The 22,574-nt window shown below is 42.9% G+C and overlaps 1 protein-coding gene across 1 annotated transcript in view; it reads left to right on the top strand.

The window, feature by feature from the left end:
- arap3 (ArfGAP with RhoGAP domain, ankyrin repeat and PH domain 3) overlaps window positions 1-22,574 on the top strand; it is a 109,252-nt gene that overhangs the window by 57,062 nt on the left and 29,616 nt on the right. Inside the window, exons 10-18 of the mRNA XM_084331586.1 lie at window positions 1,370-1,554; window positions 3,324-3,433; window positions 5,695-5,894; window positions 8,212-8,297; window positions 9,675-9,857; window positions 10,875-11,016; window positions 18,689-18,793; window positions 20,791-20,947; window positions 21,409-21,511. Of these exons, the coding sequence (XP_084187712.1) occupies window positions 1,370-1,554; window positions 3,324-3,433; window positions 5,695-5,894; window positions 8,212-8,297; window positions 9,675-9,857; window positions 10,875-11,016; window positions 18,689-18,793; window positions 20,791-20,947; window positions 21,409-21,511 (1,271 nt within the window). The remainder of the gene's footprint in view (window positions 1-1,369; window positions 1,555-3,323; window positions 3,434-5,694; window positions 5,895-8,211; window positions 8,298-9,674; window positions 9,858-10,874; window positions 11,017-18,688; window positions 18,794-20,790; window positions 20,948-21,408; window positions 21,512-22,574) is intronic.

Genomic DNA, 22,574 nt, shown 5'->3' with positions numbered 1-22,574 from the left:
TAAGAACAAACAAAAGAATTAATATACTGTACTGTATATATTTATATTGTGTATTATTTGGGTTATAATGATCATAGGCTTTACCTTTTTATCTTTTTTCTTTTATCCACTTTTTCTCCCATTTTCTATATTTTCTCCCATCCCAATTTCGTATCATCCAATTCAACCCTCCCCTGTCACGAACGCTGTTTCTTGCCTCCCACAAGCCGGCTGCAATGTGGACTAAGTCATACATAGCACAAGTCCCCTCCGGTACTTGAGGTAACAGCAGTCGCATCTTTTCACCTGCGCAGCTCGATCTCTCAGTGGCGAGGAGTAACGCGTGGGAGGCTCACGCTGCCCCCGACACTTCCTGATTCTACTGCGCAGGCGCACCAACCGACCTGTAGGAGTCGCTGTCCACAACGCCCGATCCCCACCCATCAGTTTTCCACCCCCTAATACGGCCAATGTGTATTAGTATGAACGACCAGCTAAACTGAAAGCAATGTGGAGCGCTGGGATCGAACAGGCGAGCCCAGCGTCTCCGCATTCGTGGCGAGCGCCTTGCCCACTACGCCACGTAGCCGCCACTTTACCTTTTATCTTACTACTGCATCACGTGGCACGATGCCATGAGCACAAACCTTTGGCCACGGTTGATGATGGTAGTGACCGAAAATATGACCAATGAAATGCCACCGATGCCATGGTTTAAATTTGGATTATACCACGACAGTATTTAAGTACAAAAGTGGTACCATGGCGATGCATAACTTTTACTATGATCAGTTATTCATACAATGACCTGTACCATGGTACAACTGAAATAAAATAAAATTCAAACCTTTATTTATTCTCGAAAGGACAATTGAGGTCACCCTCATTTTCAATGTCATCGAGACTTACAGACATTTCAATGCATACATTTTTTACAATATAATAATAATAATTAATAATAATAATTAATAATCTAATATAGCACTTTTCATACATGGACCAGCAATTAGTATAAAATTAACATAGGCATAAAATCAGCATATAATTGACAGAATAAAAAACAATGCATACATTTCAGACATAAGAATAGGTATAAAAAGACAATAAAAGTAGTGCAATGTAGAAAGTGCAGACATAAGAATAGGCATAAAATAAGTACAATAAGTACAATGTTGCTCGAAGGCATGTTAACCCCCCCGAAACAGCCAGTCCCCCAAACACCCCACACATCAATCCTCACCACATCCCCATCCAAGACACCCCCCCCCCCCCCCCCCTCGATAAAGTGTGCCATGACTGAAGATGAAATGACCTGATCATACTACAGTACCATGATATTTATTTTGGTAACGGTCAGTCAAGTTTGAATCCTTGCCCTTCTCTCTCCCAGTCCTGAGGCACCATTGGGTCAGTACTATGCAGGAGCGGGTCAAGGAGCAGCTGGTGTTCGGTCGGCCTCGGTTCGGACCCGGGACCCACTGCCAGAAGCATGGCTACCTGGAGCTGAAAGGAACCAAGTCCAAAGTCTACACCGCCATCAACACAGAACAGATATGGTTGTACAAGAGTGAACAGGTATCTATAACTGAACCTTCCAATGGAATAAACTGTGTTCTCTGTATGACTTTCTGTCTTTCCCATAGGTTCTTTGGGTATTTGTGGTAGGGATGCACCGATACCGGTCCTATATACCAGACTAAAACAGCGCTAAAACATCGGAATTGGAGAATTTCCAAGATACTAGAATCTGATACCTAACCTGCTAGAAATCAATGCAAAGTGACTTGATTTGCTGCATTTCTAACATGTTTTAACAACTGATTATATCTCAATCTATTTGTGTCCAGTGACTCCAAACTGATGGTCTGTACCGTTCAGTAAAAGGGACTGATCAGATCGGTACTCTGTGTCGATATGCTGAACATTTAGTGCTCTGTGTTGACATGCTGAACATTTAGTGCTCTGTGTCGACATGCTGAACATTTAGTGCTCTGTGTTGACATGCTGAACATTTAGTGCTCTGTGTCGACATGCTGAACATTTAGTGCTCTGTGTTGATATGTTGAACATTTAGTGCTCTGTGTTGACATGCTGAACATTTAGTGCTCTGTGTCGACATGCTGAACATTTAGTGCTCTGTGTTGATATGTTGAACATTTAGTGCTCTGTGTCGACATGCTGAACATTTAGTGCTCTGTGTTGATATGTTGAACATTTAGTGCTCTGTGTCGACATGCTGAACATTTAGTGCTCTGTGTTGATATGTTGAACATTTAGTGCTCTGTGTTGATATGTTGAACATTTAGTGCTCTGTGTCGACATGTTGAACATTTAGTGCTCTGTGTCGACATGTTGAACATTTAGTGCTCTGTGTTGATATGTTGAACATTTAGTGCTCTGTGTCGACATGCTGAACATTTAGAACTCTGTGTCGACATGCTGAACATTTAGTGCTCTGTGTCGACATGCTGAACATTTAGTGCTCTGTGTTGATATGTTGAACATTTAGTGCTCTGTGTTGATATGCTGAACATTTAGTGCTCTGTGTTGATATGCTGAACATTTAGTGCTCTGTGTTGATATGCTGAACATTTAGTGCTCTGTGTTGATATGCTGAACATTTAGTGCTCTGTGTTGATATGCTGAACATTTAGTGCTCTGTGTTGATATGTTGAACATTTTGTACTCAGGATCAATATCGGCAGTGAATATATTATTAATAGGGGTGTAAAGGTACACGTATCCGTACCGAACCGAACAAGTTTCAGTGTGTACCGTACCGTATTGAACGGCTGTGTAGTGTACCGAACGAATACAACGGTATGTTAACCACTAACGACCGCCCACCGGGGGCTGTTTTTTTTCACAATCTAATATAATTATGAATATTTTTTTTCTTTTTTTACAAGTCGATTATTAATTTCAATATAGAATATTCGTTGACAGCCCTACAAGTACAATTAGTTACTGCACACTACATCACCCCTGAGTGGAACATGGAAAGCCAAACCGTACCGAACCTTGACTTCAAAACCGAGGTACGTACCGTACTGTGGTTTTTGTGTACCATTACACCCCTAATTATTAATGAATTATTAATGTATATATTATTATAATAATTTGTGGTAATGTCAGGGGGGGGGCTCAGGGAGAAAGGACTGTGTGCATGCGAGACAAGAAACATCATTACTGTTTGTTTGTGAAATCTATTTGTGGTGGACCTGTCTGATATCGGGGTGGGTCCTTGCAAATGAGTGCATGTATGGGAAGATGTGACTTTGTAGAAACATATTGTATGCTGAATCATTTTCCTTAACACTGCCATTTCCTGTCTCTCAATGCAGTGTTTTAGGATTGGAATAGGCATCACTCTGGTCGAGGCCAGAGGGGCCACCATCAGAGATTGTGGCAAACACAAAAACTTTGACCTCATCACACCTTACAAAACATTCAGGTATAATCTTTTTAAATTCGAATTATTCTATTTGGTTGATTGATTGATTGATTTTATTGTGGATTAGAGACATCATCCAAGGGATAAAAACATGATAAAATGCAAGCACTTATTTCCATCATGGTCCCTGGTATTAAAAAACAGGACATACATCAACATAAAACAGCATCATAAAACATTAAGATACAATATGCATATACAGTTGAAGATAAAAGAATAATAAATAAATATGCTACCCTCTCTTTCCTATGCCGATAGCCATGATCGTACATGCTTTTTGAAGCCAGTTAACCCGGGGGCCTGTTTAATGCTGCTGGGCAGGCTGTTCCACAGAACTGCAGCTGAGTAAAGGAAGGTCTGCTGGCCGTAGGAAATTAGTTTAAATCTAAATGGAACTATGTTTGTGTCTCTACCTCTGGTCACAATGAGAAATGTTTAGAGTGCAAACTACTGTAACTGTCCCCCAAACATTGCCTGTTGAGAGGTAATGGGTCTATCTCAAACCTTTTTTTCTTGATCCTCCAATCACAACTGTTGCTTCCCTAGGACAAAGAATGTTTTGTCCTACCCACTATGCTGTAAAACAAAGTTTGTGCTGAGAGAAGCGACAGTTGTGATTGGAGGATCAAGAAAAGAGGGCAGGGTTTGAGGATAGGTCCATTGGCAACTAGTATGGGACTCAGAGATGCACTACACCTGAGGACGTCACAGCAACTAGTATGTAACTATTATCTGTGTATTTAAAAAAGAAATTACTGCAATGTTCGATTTTATAATGTGAATTTGTATATTTGTATTCATTTTTAATTTATGCGTTTTGTTTTATTTTAATTTGTATTTTTAGTTGTACATTTGTATTGTATTTGTTTTGTCCAGGACGCCTCATTACTTTTACCAAACGGTTCGTGCGTTTTGCTAATCTGATTGGCCACTGACGTTTCTGGTCATGTGACATGTGCGCCCAATCGTGTGACGGCAAGTTCTTTAGACGGTTAAGCTTAGGCGCTCTTTCGAAGTTGGTTAAGGTTAGAGTTTGTCTTAGAGCATGGCGATAGAACGCCAGCCCTGATTCCAAACTCTAACCTTAACCAACTGCGAAAGAGTCGCCTAAGCTTAACCAGTGATAAACTAGGCATTAGGTCATTTACAGGCTGTTCGACGTGGAAATGGGCTAAGACACTGCTCGTCATGCGATTGGGCGCACATGTCACATGACCAGAAACGTGTGTGGCCAATCAGAGCGCAAAACGGGAACGCGGAAACACGAACCGTTTGGTAAAAGCATAGACGCGTCCAGGACCCCAGGAAGACTAGAAGAGCTTTCATGTGTCTCTATGGATCCTTTAATAAACATAAACAGCACCCATCAACCTGTATACCCGCCCTCCAGGAGAATATCAAGTAGACTCATTATAATGTGGTGTAGTCTGAGTGGACCAGGACCATGTTCACAGCTGTGGTGTAGTCAGAGTGGATTATGTTCACATCTGTGGTGTAGTCAGAGTGGAGCATGTTCACCATTACTTGACCCAGCGTCCCTCAGTCTTCATGGTCACCATCTTGGTCCTTGGAACTAAATAGCCTCCACACACCAACGGCTGAAACTTTGGACCTCAATCTGGGCAGTTAATCAACAGCACACTGGTCCTTGGCTGACTACCAACCTATTCACCAGGTTTGAGCCAAATCACATAAGAACTGTGCAAGTTATCACTGTTACGGACACACACACACAAAGTGATTATGATGTTCTCTAACTATGTTTCACGTGTGTTTCACTTCAAGTTTTGTAATTCAGTCTCAATTTATCCCCTTGTTTTAAGCAGCCCAAATAATTTCTCCTGCACCAGGTCCTGCCTTACTGCCAACTTATCCAAAACTAGGTCACTGGTTTGCTGCAGTACAATATCCTTGAGGCGTATTCAGCTCTCCTGCTCGGTTTCACAGCACAATCACACAAGCCCCGACTGCTGACTCCAATGTCCCACTCCTATTTCAATTTTAATTAGTTTTTGAACTAATTATTGAAATGTATTCATGTGCACAATTAAGCAACCAAAGGTACAAACAAAGGCATCGTGCAAGCTTGGAAAATGGACTGAATTGACTTGGCTTTCCAACCGAACACGAGAAACAAAACACTCCACTCTGTTTTCCTGCCAAAATCAAGGAACCGAACAACTTTCTTCTCCTTCTTCTTGAGTTATAATGTACACGACGCATCACGCCGACACTTACAGCCACCTTTTCCGCCTCCCCAGCTTCGTGGCGGAGTGCGACCAGGAGAAGAGGGACTGGATGGAGGCTCTGCAGGAGTCGATAGCGGAGACGCTGTCGGATTACGAGGTGGCAGAGAAGATCTGGTCCAACCGGTCCAACAAGATGTGTGCCGACTGCAAGGCCGTGAACCCGGACTGGGCCTCGATCAACCTCTGCGTCGTCATCTGCAAGAACTGTGCCGGTAAGTGCCACCAAAGCCTGCAATTGCTATGTATTTAAAGTTCCTGTAAAGCAATAATAAATATATGTTATGAGTTTGTCACACTTGAACCAGCCACAGTTGAATGAAAAACTTTAATAACTATTATAAAACCCCAAAACAATCTGATGATAACCTGTCTGTCTGGAGACATGATAACCTGTCTGTCTGGAGACATCATAACCTGTCTGTCTGGAGACATGATAACCTGTCTGTCTGGAGACATGATAACCTGTCTGTCTGGATACATGATAACCTGTCTGTCTGGAGACATGATAACCTGTCTGTCATCACCTGTCTGTACAGTCACTCCAATGCAGTTTGTTTTGCTTATTTATTCCAACCTCATAAAACCATTGCAAATACATGGGCTGTCCAAAAAATTTCAACATGGTTCCTCGGTGCAAGGGTTTCATTTACTCTCATCGCAACCCCCACGCCCCCCCTGAGGCCCTATGTTAGGCCCCAGGCTCCCTGTTGAGAACCGTTGCTCTAGCAAGTTCAGATCAGTACAGTTCACATTCAAAACAAGTACACCTCATAGCCTGCAGTCAAGTCTCAGACAAACCGTGTGTGAGGAACCGGTATCCAGTATCCAATGACACGTAAACAAGACTCCATGATGCACACGTGGGTATATCAAAAGGGTTCATTTACGGTTAGAACTGGCCTCTGTACACTGTGTAACGATTGATTGATTGATTGATTGATTGATTGAAAACTTTATTAACAGATTGCAGAATGGGTACAATACAGTACGGCTCAATACAAAACAAACTGCTAAGAGGATGCAGACCAGAAAAAGACTTTTGTCTTGTTTACATAGGGGTCCCCCATTTTCAATTCATCATGACATTTATGACATACACGACAAACAGATATACAGAACTGTGTAGTAAAAAGAGATCATAAGAAATATATACATCCGAAGGGGAAGACACTGTACATTGGGGGGGGGGGGGGGGGGGGGGGCATTTGGACATTTACAGGGGCCAGTTTCTAATTGCAGCCACCCGTGGGTGCTCTTTGAGAGTGGTTTTACATTATTCACTGTAAAAAGAAAAATGTAATTATAAAATACCTGTCTAGGCTTGAATTACTGCAGGTGATGCAGCAACAACACTGTGATTGTACTGGTTGAACTGCATTAAAGGGATACAGGAAGCTTGGATCTAGATTGTACCCCGTGAACAATGTGTGATGCTAACCACGCTCAATCCGTTTCCAGGGCAACTGAAGGACGTGTCAAAACGCCCTGTATTATGTCCTGCACAAACCCTGTGGCTCCAATAGAGGCTTTACATACAGTATTTAGAAGAGGGATTCACTGGTGTCTCATGTACTGCATCCAATGGCTGGTTGGGTTGGGGTGTGAGGTCCAGTGAGGTTAAGGTTAGGCCTCTTTTAGAGAGTCCCATTTAGAATATAACTCGCCTTATGTTAACTTTAACCCCTTACTCACTTTAGCCCTTAACTCACCTTAGGTGAACTTTAGGCCCTAACTCACCTTATGTTAACTTAACTCACCTTATGTTAACTTAACTCACCTTATGTTAACTTTAACCCCTAACTCACCTCAGGTTAACTTTAACCCCTAACTCACCTTAGGTTAACTTTAGCCCCTAACTCACCTTAGGTTAACTTTAGCCCCTAGCCTAGGCTAAGTCAAACTGTTAACGACCTGCTGTACTCAAAACCAGGTGTCTCATGTACTGCATCCAATGGCTGGTTGGGTTGGGGTGTGAGGTCCAGTGAGGTTAAGGTTAGGCCTCGTCCCATTTAGAATATACCCAGTTTCTACTCCATGTTGGAAGAGACAGCGGTTGTTTTGTAAACGGTAAATGGACTGCATTCATGTAGCGCTTTTATCCAAAGCGCTTTACAACCTATGCCTCACATTCATCCATTCGCTCACCCATTCACACACCGACAGCAGAGACAACCAGAAGCCGGTTAGGGTGTTAAGTGCCATAAGTGTCTTGCTCAAGGACACTGTGACACGCTGCCACGAGGAGCTGGAATCGAACCAGGGACCTTCCGATTACAAGACGACTGCTCTATACCTCCTGAGACACTTTTGCTCCGCCTCGGTCTCTAACCTCCTGTGGGCAGCGTGACACGCCGTGACAGTGTCCTGTTACCACAACAATAGGACTGTCTAGTGCCATAAGAGTGATCGTCCTGTGCTATTGTGTGAGCGTGCGTGCGTGCGTGTGTGTGTTTGTGTTTGTCATGGGATTTGGATAGGATATCAGGACATTACAACTGTGTGTGTGTGTGTGTCTCTTGCTGCCTGCAGGGCAGCACAGAGGACTGGGGACAATGGTGTCTAAAGTGCAGAGCCTGAAACTGGACACCAGCGTGTGGAGCAACGAGATTGTCCAGGTGGGGCTCGGTGGGGGAGGGGGGGGGGGCGGGGAAATGTACTCTAATACGAAATAGTGAAATATTATTTTGTTTTAAAGGGTGAATTCAGCAAAAGTGGGACACTTTTTGTATTTGTGTATTCTGTGACCTCCATCGACCTGGATCCAACATACTATCCAAACACCTGAATATTTCGTTGCCTTTAACGAAATAAGAAAGATCCATGTTTTTACTAGATTAAATTTTTTTAAAGCATATTTGACAACTTCATATGACATTATGCCACAATTGCTGAATTCACCACGCTGAACTTGACATTTGTTGTGATTTTTTTTTATTATGAATTTATTTATTTTCAAATTTAATTATGATGAATGGAAGGGATAGTTAGGGTTTTTAAAGCCACTACTAGTAAGATTTCGGCATCAACGTATCATTGTAAATTCAATATCCACACCTTGGCAGGATCACTGCAGAAACATTGAGATAGAGACTGAAAGACAATTGACGAGACCGAGACGAGTCTGTTGCTATGTGACCGGGTCAGGGTTCACGTGAGGGCATTATGGCGCAAAGTAGGCCTTTACAAATAAGATGTGCTTTATCAACCAAACATAACAGTTTACATATTCACAGTTAGCATGGTTCTTCACCCTCTCCTCTCATCAAGAAACCCCATGTTGGAGGATGGGAACAAACGGCAGAACAGGAAGCAACAGGGTTTATGGGAAATGTGGTCTTATCATGTGAATTAGGCCACTAATAGTTTCAGCAATGGCCTCATTTGTTTACTGTAATTATACCAAGGTATCGCAACCAATCTGACAATGATTTATTTGGTTGAAGATTCCAGTGGTGGAAGTATTTTTACTCAAGTACTGTACTGTACTTAAGTGACATTTTGAGCTACTTGTACTTTATGTGAGTATTTTCATTTTAGGGAATTTTATACTTTTACTCCACTACATTTATCTGAACCCATCAGTTACTAGTTACTTTGAAGAAAATTATTTTGCATAGAAAACAAAATAGAAAATGTATGAAGATTATATACTTTCACATTTGAAGCCTGTCAACTTCAAGAGGACCGTAATCAGAGCAGCATAACTGGACCACGCACCACTTTAACATAAAATGGATACACAAACGTCATGTAGAATGTCTACTTTTACTTTAGATACTCAAGTACATTCAATAGCAAATACCTCTCTACTTTTACGTAAAATAGTTCCCCTTTAAGTAGAATTTGAATGGAGGACTTTTACTTTGACCAGAGTACTCATTTATCTGGGGTATTTCTACTTTTACTTAAGTGAAGGAACTGTGTACTTCTTCCACCGCTGGAAGATTCTCCCTGTAGTGGCTTTAACATCCTTCCCACTCTTATCTAACCAGCTCTTCATCATGCTGGGAAACGACCGAGCCAACGAGTTCTGGGCGGCCCGGCTGTCCTTCTCCGATGAGCTGGACTGTGACGCCACCCCTGAGCTGAGACGAGAGTTTATTGTCCAGAAGTACAGAGAGGGACGTTACCGACACCCGCACCCCAGCTTCAGCACGCAGGAGGAGCTGCTCAAGGTACGTCAAGGTGTACACGGGGTTCGCACAAAGGTCATTGAAGTAAAGTGCTTTATTATTGAAAAAAAAAAATAGTCCTTGAATTTTATTTTGCAATGTCTGTGGGAACCCTGTGTACAGTAGAACTCTAGTCTTCTTCACAGTGGTGTGTGCACAGATGGGGCCGAAGGGGGGGGCTTGGACTAATGTACAAGACACGTAGGCCATTATGTTCAGTGAGGGTGAAAGTGTTCCGGGGAGTGACAGTTATACGCTGAAGTAACATGTTGAAGCCACCGAACGTTACGCTACCATATGGAACTACAAAGAAAAGAAACATTTGACCACCATTTGCCATTGGAGCATTACACTGGAGGGGGAAAAAAAGAAGTCCATGTTAAGTCTTCAAATTGTGAACTTTGAACAGTGTATTTTTGAAGACACAAGAAAGACTGCACTTTTCTAAGAACAGACCTCCCAAAGCACTTGATAGAAAAACCCCAAAACAGTGGCATGGTGGTAAAACGCATCAATAATGACAACAGTGATATGGCACCCACACACACACACACACACACACACACACACACACACACACACACACACGTCTCTTACTCTGGGAGCGTTCCCAGCAGGCTAGCAGTCGGACTGTGTGTTTTCACACGGGGACAAGAGAGGGCCGGTGAATGGCTTGGATGCTGAATAGAGGGACAAGGGGACTTTTTGGGGGCTTTGGAGATGATGTCTCCCCTGGTGGTGAGACTCTCTCTCTCTCTCTCTCTCTCTCTCCTTCTCTCTCTTCTCTCTCACTCCATTCTCCCCTCCTTTTCTCTCTCTCTCTCTCTCTCTCTCTCTCTCTCTCTCTCTCTCTCTCTCTCTATATTCCATCCGGCTCTTCCTCCTTTATCAGTCCATTCTCCCCTCCTTTCCCATCTCTCTCTTCTCCCTGCTCCTACTTGTCTCTCCCTCTTTCATTTATCCCTCTCTCTCTCCCTCTCCTCTATGTTCACTCCCTCCACGTCCCTCTCTCTCCCCCAGGCGCTGTGCACAGCCGTGTCCGAGCAGAACCTCCTGAAGACGGTCACCCAGATCTTCACCGTGGCGGAGGCCGTGCGCCTCTCAGACTCTAATGGCTACGACAGGCATCCCTACCCTGAGGACTACCTGCAGGACAGCTCCGGTAAGGCCCGGGTAGAGATGGACAATTGTAGGAGCCAAAGCTATATATTTAGGTTATTGTATTATATGAATGTATATATGTTTATTTTTATAACCTTACATTGAAACGGCATTAGGAATATTGATTGGATTTAGATAGTCATTGGACCGGCTTATTTGTCATAATAGAACATTCTAGAACATTTGTGATGTCACAGTATGATGTCATAATCGAACATTCTAGAACAGGGGTCTCAAACTCGCGGCCCGCGGGCCAATTGCGGCCCGCTGGATGATATTTTGCGGCCCCCTACTTGACATCAAAGTTTAGTGTTAGTGCGTCCCGCGCGCAACTTGTTGCCGAGTCGTTGCGCGAGTTGGGCGTTTTATTTATTTTATCACTTGTAGGCTACCATAGCGCAGGCTCATGGCAGCAACGTTGGTAAACGTGATTCCGGAGTGATACCAAGTGGAAGGAAATATATCCTGTCATCAGTGCGTATAGCAGGTATCCTCGAAATTCTCTGCTATCTCCTCTGCAAGCTCCTGTCCGGCTGCACTGCTCCAACTGCCTGTGCCTGTCTACTGCTTTGGTCCAATCATATTCAGCGTCCCGTCAGCACCCCCCCCCCCCCCCCCCCCCCCCCCCCCCACCCACAGTCTGTGAATCAGAGGCAGAGTAGGGCGGGTCTTCACGGAATGCGTGTTGTCTCTTTCAATGGGTCGGAGTCAGAGCGAGAGTTGACAGCGCATTTACAGGTAGTCTAATCTGCAGGTACTGTAGCGAGTAGCATAGTTTTGCCAGCAGGCAGCTAGTAGAAAAATATGGCATGTTCAAAGATGGCCAGTAAAATAAAAGTCAACAGTGAAAATCGCTGCAATTCAAAGGTGAATGGACTGAACAATATGCGTTCATCCTCCCTCCAACCAGCACAATGTGCCAAGAAACGGTAGCTCTTGTGAAGAGTGGCAATTTGAAACGCAATTTGAAACGCCAATACGAAACAAAACACAGTTATTTTGATGCAACCTTTCAGCACTAAGAACCACAAAAATAAATGGAATGAAATCATCATATCAAGCTGCAAGCAGAATTATTGTTAAAGTTATGTCACAACGATAAAAAGCAACCAAGTGCTCACTCAGTGGCATGGGTGTTGGCTAAACACAAGAAGCAATTATCTGATGCATAAATAATAAAATAATGTATGACTGAAGTGATGGAGACCATGTTTGAAGGCAAACAAAAGCAAATCCTCCTCAGATAGCACAGCAACCAGAATAACTGAAATACTGGCTGATGATTTCATTAAACAGCTTTGTGATAGAATTAAAAGAAATGCACAGTGCATTTCCATAGCTGTGGATGAGTCCACTGACACCACTGAGAATGCTCAGTTGCTGGTGTTTGTGAGGTTTTATGATGAGGCAAAGGGGTAGTTTGTTGATGTATTAATACATTTTTGGAATACTTGAAACCCTTTTTTTGTGGAATATTTGATGCGGCCCAGCCTCACCCAGACTCTACCTCCAGCGGCCCCCAGGTAAATTGAGTTTGAGACTCCTGTTCTAGAACATTTGCAGAGCTCTCTCAGAAGAGCTCATTGTGCATCTTGAAACAGTGCTGAGCAGTACTGAACAGATAGACTAAACAACATAGATTGAAGCCTGCGTTTCTAGACCAGGGTGCCTTGCCTACCGTTTTGCTGTGGAAAGAGCCGGCAAGTTGATTTACGGCTTTCAGGTGAGGAGGAATTTTCATGCGTCGAGTCGGCTGTGATTTTGGAGACTGGGAAAATACAGTTTTCTTACCTTGTTGTAGTAACGTGAATATTTAGGAAAATAGCTTTAGGACCACTTCTGTAAAGAAAGACTTCGCTGTGGAAGAGAAATAAACTATTTGGATATCTTTGTTTTACACTAGAGCGGCTGTGGACATTATTTTTCTTTATCAACGAACGTACTACTCACGAGTAAGCAACTTTAACCAGTAGAGTGGAACGTCGGCCCTCATAACAATAGAAGTACTTTATTGATCCCGAGGGAAATTCAGCACCACAGATCGCTCACAATGAACATTTAGTTGGTCAAAAGTCAAAAATAAGAATAGGAATAAAATAAAAATACACAGTCAGAGATATACATTCTAAAATATGTATATACATTCTAAAATTCTTAAATATACAGTCCGACAATATACAGTAAAATGTTAAATAAAAATGTAAATGTCCAGGAAGATGTACCTATAAGTAAAATGTAAATGTCCAGGAAGGTATACCTAAGGTCAAATGTAAATGTCCAGGAAGGTATACCTACTGTATAGACAAATGTAAATGTACAGGAAGGTATACCTATAGTAAAATGTAAATGTCCAGGAAGGTAAGGTCAAATGTAAATGTACATAGATATACAGGGATTTACTCTGTGCTCAGTGAGGCAGTGAGGCTTTGTACAGATGGCTGTTGGTACGAAGGACCTGTGACGTTCAGTGTTGCATCATGGGAGTCTGAGTCTAACACTAGCTCACAGCAGATGGGAGGGAACATGACAATGCTGGCGCTTTGTATTTGTTAAACTGGCACTTTGCCAATAAACAATGTTGATTTATCTTGCACATAATCTCACACACATCCAAAACCTTAAAGCAGTTTTGCGCCCACATTCATTTAGGTTGACATTTATTGAGAGTAAATAGTTGTATAATAGCAATAATATACTTGAGGTTGTATAATAGCATATACCATATAAACACAGCATTGCGCCAAAACTAATATGGTTCAGTGATTCTGCGAAAATGTCAGCTGTCGGACTCAAGGCATCTGATGTTGGGCTACTTTTGGAAGTACTAGGAAGACAATGATGTAGAATGTTTGGTTTTTGGCGGCTTAAATGCAGAGGCTTTCACTAACTTCCATGTCTGTTTTGACCGACTGACTGTCTTGAAGTTTAACCCAAGGTATCTAAATGATCACGGTTCAGTCATCTGCCGGAGACTGGCGTCGAGGTCGGCCGCTGAACCTCCACTTTACGATCCTCAACGTCCAGACCGCCTATTCTTTATTCCCAGCGGAAGAGTGCTGCCGAGTGCTTCCGCGTTTTCCCTGATTGGCTGCGACACGCCCCGCGGCAGCGCGGCAGCCACAGAGCGGAGCGGCAGAGCTTGCGGCATTATGTAGCCGTAATCCCCGATGTTTTTCATTCGACGCTTAGCTCAACTGGTATGCCGCCGTGCTGTGGAGCCTGCGGTGCGGTTGGTCACAAGTTCGAATCACTTCATTTTTTTTTTCATCTCTCGCTATAAACGTGCATTATAAACGTGCATTCTTCCGCTGGTTACGTTTAGGCATTCTTTCGGAGTTGGTTAAGGTTAGGGTTAAGTTAAGGTTAGGGAGGGTTAAGGTTAGGCATTATTTCGGAGTTGGTTAAGGTTAGGGTTAAGTTAAGGTTAGGGAGGGTTAAGGTTAGGCATTATTTCGGAGTTGGTTAAGGTTAGGGTTAAGTTAAGGTTAGGGAGGGTTAAGGTTAGGCATTATTTCGGAGTTGGTTAAGGTTAGGGTTTGTCACAGAGAATGCCTGTCTGTCTTTCTTGACGTGGAGGATGCAGCCTATTTCCGCACTGCCGCTCTCTCGCGCTGCCGCGGTCACATGGCCAATCAGAGAAACGCGACGCACTCTTCCGCTGGGAATAAGCTACACGCGTCCAGACCTTGTTTCTTTTAAAGAGAAATAGGTCCATTTTATGTTTTGAGTGACAATGATGGATGCTGTACAGTAGCTATGGTGTCTTGTGCTTCACAGTTCTAGTGCGGGTGAATGATCTATACAAACTATAACTAACTATACATATACCGTAATTTTCGCACTATAAGCCGCACCTGAATAGAAGCCGCAGCAGCTAAATTGAATATGTGTACATATATAAACCGCACTGGACTATAAGCCGCAGGTGTTTTAATGTTTAATTACAGTCTTCCCACCAGCATTATTGGACAAATAACAAGAATTAACTCATTTACAAGTTGTATTACGTTTAGCAAATAAGGGAACAGATAAATAACATTTCAATGCAGTCAAAACAATATTTCGATTTTTACATTTTCGGGTTTGGTCACGTAGAGTCACATATAAGCCGCACCGTTATATAAGCCGCAGGGTCGAAAAATGGGGGGGAAAGGCGCGGCTTATAGTCAGAATATTACGGTAACTGGATTGTACCGTTGAAGCAGCTGACATGAAGGTCGCTACCTCACACAGGAAGATTACTACCTCACACAGGAAGATTACTACCTCACACAGGAAGATTACTACCTCACACAGGAAGATTACTACCTCACACAGGAAGATTACTACCTCACACAGGAAGATTACTACCTCACACAGGAAGATTACTACCTCACACAGGAAGATTACTACCTCACACAGGAAGATTACTACTTCACACAGGAAGATTACTACCTCACACCGGAAGATTACTACCTCACACAGGAAGATTACTACCTCACACAGGAAGATTACTACCTCACACCGGAAGATTACTACTTCACACAGGAAGATTACTACCTCACACAGGAAGATTACTACCTCACACAGGAAGGTCGCTACCTCACACAGAAAAGTATATGTACTATGTTCTATTGTACACTCTGGATCCATTTTACTTAGTGGAATACCAGGTCAAGTAGGCCTGAGGCCTACCGGCATGGCATGCATCCACCTGTATGTGGTTGAAATCTTCCTCAAAGGGACACTTTTAAAATGATTACAGCATGGCTGAGTGATCAGGAAACTCGAATAGTCTATTACTTAGTATCACAGTTTGGTTTTGTGAATGTGGTTTGTCTTGCGTTGCATTCCAAATAGTATTTGATTATAACGCAAATACTATGAGTGAAGAATAAGACGGCTTCATTGTCAGTGTTCACAAAGGCAGTTTGGGGGTTCAGTGCCTTGCTCAATGGCACTTAGGCAGAGATGGTCGGCCCTGTAAATGTAATACCAGCCACCCTTCAGTCACCGGCTCACAGCTGGAATACATCTCACGTCGGTGCCGGGGATCAAACCAGCTACCTCTATCTACTGCTAGTCTATCCTGCCTCCCCCTGGATCTGACATGTTTCATGTTGCTGTTCAGGCACATTTTATAATGACTTCATAAGTGCTATAAAATAAACAGATAAACAAGTAGATTAAAGAAAACAATTACAACCAACATCTAAAATGTCAGAGTTCAACACTTTGAAATCTTCTAATGGAATTAAATGTTCTTTATTTCAAGGTTTTCTTCAGTTCATTCCATTTGTATGGAGCACAGTATCTAGTATTGAGACCTAGTTCCATACTGTATTTAAAAACAATCAAAGAGCAGAGATAATAGGGACGTCTCATAAGCAGAGCTGTATACATACTAGATAGATAAATAAAATACAGTGTCCTTTCTCTTAGTTAAAGAAGGCCATCCCAGTTTTTCATATACAATACAATGGTGAGTGACAAATGTATCTCCAGTGATAAAACCCACTATGGTACACAGCATCTATATGGGTTTTAAGTAAAGTAATCTAATGATGATCTTCACAGAGGGCTTTCTTGTGTGCAAAATGTTTATTTGCACTGTTGTAGAGCTCTCTGGGCCAGTTTTGTTTAGTGCATTTCCACGGAGACCGAGAACCTGGAAGCCTTAAAGGTGTAATACCACTTGAAGGGGATACCAAACAGAGAAGGTAAAGACGACTTTAAAGTGAAACAGTAATCCAGAACAATTTTATTGCACTGTAAAAAAAAACTGTGATATTTACAATTTTATGTCTGCACTTTATGTGCTCATTTCATGTCTATTCTATTCTACTACTTCTATTGCACTGCACTATTGGTCTATTCTATCTTACTCTTTTTATTATTGTAAATGGTAAATGGCTGCTTTTTTATATAGCGCTTTTATCCAAAGCGCTTTACAATTTGTTACTTACATATTACCCATTCACACACCGACGGCGGAAGCAACCATGCAAGGTGCCAACCTGCTCATCGGGAGCAATTAGGGGTTAAGTGTCTTGCTCAAGGACACATCGACACGCTGCCCAGGAGGAGCGGGAATCGAACCGGGAACCTCCGGATTGCCAGACGACTGCTCTACCTCCTGAGCCACTGTCGCCCCTATTGTCTATTTAAAACTGAATCAAACTATAAACAAGGTGGTCTGTTGGGATGTTAGATCCTAATGTGAAAAACTGATTTTATATGTCTGCACATGCTCATTTTTCCTGTGAAGCACTTTGAGCTGCAGTTTCTGTATGAAAGGTGCTATACAAATAAAGTGTATTATTATTAAACAGGAATTCCAGTCTGGGTCTCTCTTGTATATTTTTATTTAGAAAAGTTGCTTTACTACAGAGTAAAATGAGCCCACAGCCAGTTCTGTCCATATCGCCAGGCCAGAGATAGAGCCCTAAACTACTGAGCATGCTCCAGATGTACAAAGGACTACACTGAGATGGGGAAAAAAAGGCGGGCGTCTGACAAATGCCAATCAAAACTTGCCACTCCTACACACGCACTCTAGGAGGGGAGGGGAAGAGTTTACTTCTGGTTACTCCCGTCACCTGGCAGAGTGTCCTAGACTACAAGAATAACTATGGGTAACACTTTACTTTAGGGGCACAATAATAAGGACTTGCTACCTAGGAACTAATGAGGTATGATATAATTTTCTTTATATCATCGGTTCCTCAAGTCTCAGCCATGACGTCTTTTCTTCTGAGTGACATATTCAGTAATGACTTATTAGTTTGACTCTCGCTCTCGCTCTCTCTCTCGCTTAGCTCTAATTCTAAAAGTTAACTCCTATCTGTTCTACCCTTTGTTTAACTAAAGGTTCCTCGTCCTACAGGTGCTACTGTAGGAACTAGTGCTGCGTTCGTCATCTTTGCTCTCTGATGTAAAGTGTCACCCATACGGTATCAGAATTGTAAAATAGTGGTATTCCCCTTTAACAGCGTGGGAGGCTTTGTGATAGAGCAGGCTCTGTGTGCCGGCGAGTGAAACGCTGTTTGAGTAAAAGATTAACAATGTTCACACTGTCTCGCCCGCAGAGGAGAGGCTGAACATGTTCTGCTTCAGTGGCTGATTGGGAGTCGACTTGACGCAGCAGTGTATCTGTCTTCCTTTTAAATCGCTTTGGCTCCTCTTGACTCTCCTGATCTATTTGACCTTATCCTCTCTTCTCTTCACCTCACTTCTCTTCACCTCACTTCTCTACTCCTTCTCTTCTCTACTTCTCTTCTCTACTCATTGTCTTCTCCACCTTTCCTGCTCCTCACCTTATCCTGTACTCCTCTCGTGTCTTCTCTTCTCCTTCTATTATCTTCTCTTATCTTCTCCTCTCTTATTCTCCCCTCTCCTCTTCTCTCCTCTCTCATCTTCTCTTCTCTCTCCTCTTCTCTCCTCTCTTCTTCTCTCTCTCCTCTTCTCTTTTCTCTCTTCTTCTCTCCTCTACTCTTCTCTTCTCCACTCCTCTGTCTTCTTCTCTCCTCTGTCTTATTCTCTCCTCTCTCCTCTTCTCTTTTCGCTCCTCTACTCCCCTCTACTCCTCTCTTCTCCTCTCCTCTCTATTCTCCTCTCCTCCATTCCTCCGCTCTTCTCTTCTCTATTCTATTCTCCTCTCCCCTCCTCTCTCTCCCCTCCTCTCCTCTTATCAGATCCCAGTGTGTATGATGAGATCATGCAGCCCGTCCTGCACTCCGGCTACCTCTACAAGTCTGGCTCCGTGAACAAAGGGACATTATCCCGCAAGACCAGAGAAGGTAGGCGACTATGCATTGGCCTTCCCTGCTGGGGGGGCGGGGTGGATCAGGGGGGGTGCTTGGCACAGGTTGAATAGTGGAATGTGCCTCCTCAGTAACACTGAAATAAAGGCTTTTTAGAGAACAAAGTGGTTTACTGGACAGAAATACTTGGGCACCGGGCTCACCATACCAACACATCCTGCAGGAAGCCTAGCGGTCTTCATGTTGCGGTTGGAGAGGTGGTGAAAACGTCTTTGTTGACGTTTTTACACTCATTCATTCTACCTTTCTTGTAAACTTGGCGCGTCATGAATGGTCATTTTGTTCTGAAAAACACACATTCTTGTCATTTCGCCAAAGAGACCTATTTTCTTTTCTTTTTTCCGTGACGACTTAAAATAGATTGTTCACTTAACACTTTGGTTGCCTTGGGTTAAATTCATGATATACCATAGGTTGCCGGCTCTATTTGTCTATGGAGAAGTACCCCTTCTTTGCATGGCTATAACTTTTTAAATTCTATTGCTACATTGCCATTATTAGGGCCCATTCAAAGTCCTATATGTATTGTTCATTGTGTAGCAACGTTAAACTTTTTCATTCACATATTCATAGTAAAGTATGGTCTAATGTATAAGTATGTTTTCATCTCTTTCTGCAGCTTTCTCCAGAACGTGATCTATAGCCCCAAATGCATTATATTGATGATGCAATACAGTTTTATGGCAATCAGCGCGATATAAAAAATTCCAACTAGACTTACTTCTAGAAGTTACTACACGTCATCTGATGTTGACCGGATGGGCTAGGGGGCGTTTATAATTCCGTGGGCAGCGTTATACCATTCATCTAATGTGGGTCAAATGTTGATCATAGCAGTTAGTATCGAAGACGGTAACGTTACACGCTAAAACTCACCCAGTCTCCGCGCGCCGTTGGGCGATCATCGTAGAGTAGAAATCTTATCATTATGGGATGTAAATTTACCCGGTCCATCTCCAGCTTGTATAATGGTATATACGTCCAAATCATGTTGTTTATCGAGTTATTGGCAATCGATCACTGTGTAGCGTGACGAGCCAGAGTCCCGGGACCTATAGCGAGTGCCCGGAAGTAATACGGACGTCTAGCACAACCTCTATGGCACATCCTGTTAAGCGATTGCGCCGATCGGCCACCAGATGGCGCTCCTGAACCGCCAGAGAGCTCAGTGGGTCCTGCTGGTGGATCTCAGGCCAGCGGAGGGGAAATATGAATCCGATCGCAGATTTTCCGGCAACTTGAGCATGGCCGGCAATGACGTCAAAACACGTTTCCTGGCAGCCAAAGTGTTAAAGGGATAGTTGTGATTTTTGGTTCTTACCAACGATGTTGATGATGGGTGGCAGTCCTTTCTCAGCACAGTCCACGGTGTTCCATGTAGCTCCAGTGAATCACTGGAAATGTTGCTTTTCTACAGTAAAACCACAGAAATGCTGAATTCACCATTTATTTTATATATGATTATTTATCACATAATTTGTGATTCACCATAATATTCCACTACACAAATACTATGGTGAATCACTACTGTGTGTGTGTGTGTGTGTGTGTGTGTGTGTGTGTGTGTGTGTGTGTGTGTGTGTGTGTGTGTGTGTGTGTGTGTGTGTGTGTGTGTGTGTGTGTGTGTGTGTGTGTGTGTGTGTGTGTGTGTGTGTGTGTAAAAAACATAGTCATTCTGTACGTCTATAAAACTAGATCCACACTATTGTACAAAGACAGGTGGCGCTCTTGTTAGTTTAAAGGAACACGTCAACATCATGGGAAATGTGCTTACCGTCTTCTCGGGAGTCGGACAAGAAGATGGGATACCAATTTCCTCTGTATGTTCAGTAGAAAGCTAGTCTAGCTTAGCACAAATGAATAGAAGCGGATAGCGGAGCTTGCAGCCGGTTAGCTTTCTACTGAACGCGCAGAGAGGAAGTTGGTATCTACGGTATTTGATGGTAAACGCATTTCCCCATAATGTTCCTCAGACTTCCAAAAGTACTGGTGTACGGTGGACAAGTCTCTGCTGTTCTACGAGTCCGACAGGTCCCCCGAGCCGTCCATGAAGATCGACGTTAAGGACATCCTGTGTCTGGGGGTCAGTCGCCCGGACAACACTAACAACAACAACGGCTTTATTGACCGGTGAGGGAGCCAATCAGATCGTCTACACAACGCTCATGTGTTTTCCGTCAACATTTACATGCAATTGAAAACTGACGACCGTGTATATATATATATTTATATATATATATATACAATATCCAAACAATGGAATATACAATATATATATATTCTACTACTTTATTGCACTGCACTATTGCACTATTTTACTCTGTCTATTATCTATCTTACTCTTTTTATTATTGTCTATTTTTAAAACTGAATCAAGCCATAAAAACATGGTGGCCTGTTGGGATGTTAGATCCTAATGTGAAATGTTATGTCTGCACTTCATGTACTGTCTTTTTGTTCTGTTGTGAAGCACTTTGAGCTGCAATCTTTGTATGAAAGGTTCTATACAAATAAAGTGTATTATTATTATTATTACCGGTATATAAAATCAAATATATATATATAACATTTCATCACTTTAATCATGTCAGGTTTCGCTACACCTTTGAACTGTACCTGACCTCGGAGAAGCTCTACCAGTTTGGTTTGGAGACGCCCGAGGCTCTGCACAGCTGGACCAAGGCCATCGGGAAGGTAGGACAGATAAGCGGACTCTGTTTTTCCGAACGCTCTCCATTCGTCACACAGTGACACCACCACACTACTCACGAGAAAAGGATACTGAATGAAGGGTTTGGATAAAAGCATTGTTTGATATGGGATGTCATCCAAGAGGGTAGGAATGTTCTGTGTGAGCGCGTGGGAATGGCCGCTGTGCAGCTGCTGCCCATGCACGCTGAATAAATTGAAGCCGGATTCTGGATCTTGGAAACGGAGAACGTCAAGAGTGGGAATAGAAGGCTCGCTGGGTCTTATTCGTCAATATTCCCGTATGCGTAAAAGGTGGAAAGTTGATGAAATACTGTGCCACTATTTACTTGAAACACAGAATATCCATGTCAACTGTTTTCACTGACTTATCATAACACAATCTTAAAGGAACACGCCAACATTTTGGGAAATTCGCTTACCGTCTTCTCCAGAAGAAGATGGATAGTGATACCAGTTTCCTCTCTGTGCGTTCAGTAGAAATCTGGTTGCATGTTAGCCTAGCTTAGCACAATGAGGGGAAACGGACATGGCCGGTTAGCCTTCGGGAGAGGCGTTAGTTGGACAATGCCTAGGCTAACCGGCCATGTCCGCTTCCATTCATTTAGCTAAGCTAGGCTAACGTGCAGCCAGATAGCTCTCTACTGAACGCACAGAGAGGAAACTGGTATCTCTCTTCTTGTCTCTCTCTGGAGAAGACTGTAAGCTAATTTCCCAAAATGTTGATGTGTTCCATTAAGTGAAAATGAGTTTGACAGTGTATATTTAAAAAGATCTCTGTCTATTTTGCTTGACAAATGTGATTTATTACTCACCGACTGTAGTTCCCTTTGCTGGAACCCAGTCTTCAGTTTATTCGCTTCGACCAGCAGCTCTACAGCTCGCTCTGCTAGTTAGTTGGTTGGTTGGTTTGGCCACAAAAGTGTCCCCACCCTGTAGCGCCCACGGTTTTCACCGTAGGAGGCTGCAATTTGGCATGGAGGTTAAGTGGTTGTGTGTGTGTGTGTGTGTATGTGAATGCATGTGTGTATGTGAATGCATGCATGTG

This window comes from Notolepis coatsorum (assembly GCF_963971535.1).
Source record: "Notolepis coatsorum genome assembly, chromosome: 16".
NCBI classification, from domain to species: Eukaryota; Metazoa; Chordata; class Actinopteri; order Aulopiformes; family Paralepididae; genus Notolepis; species Notolepis coatsorum.
Note: the sequence above shows the minus strand (reverse complement) of the source record. Positions and strands in the feature narration are given on the sequence as shown.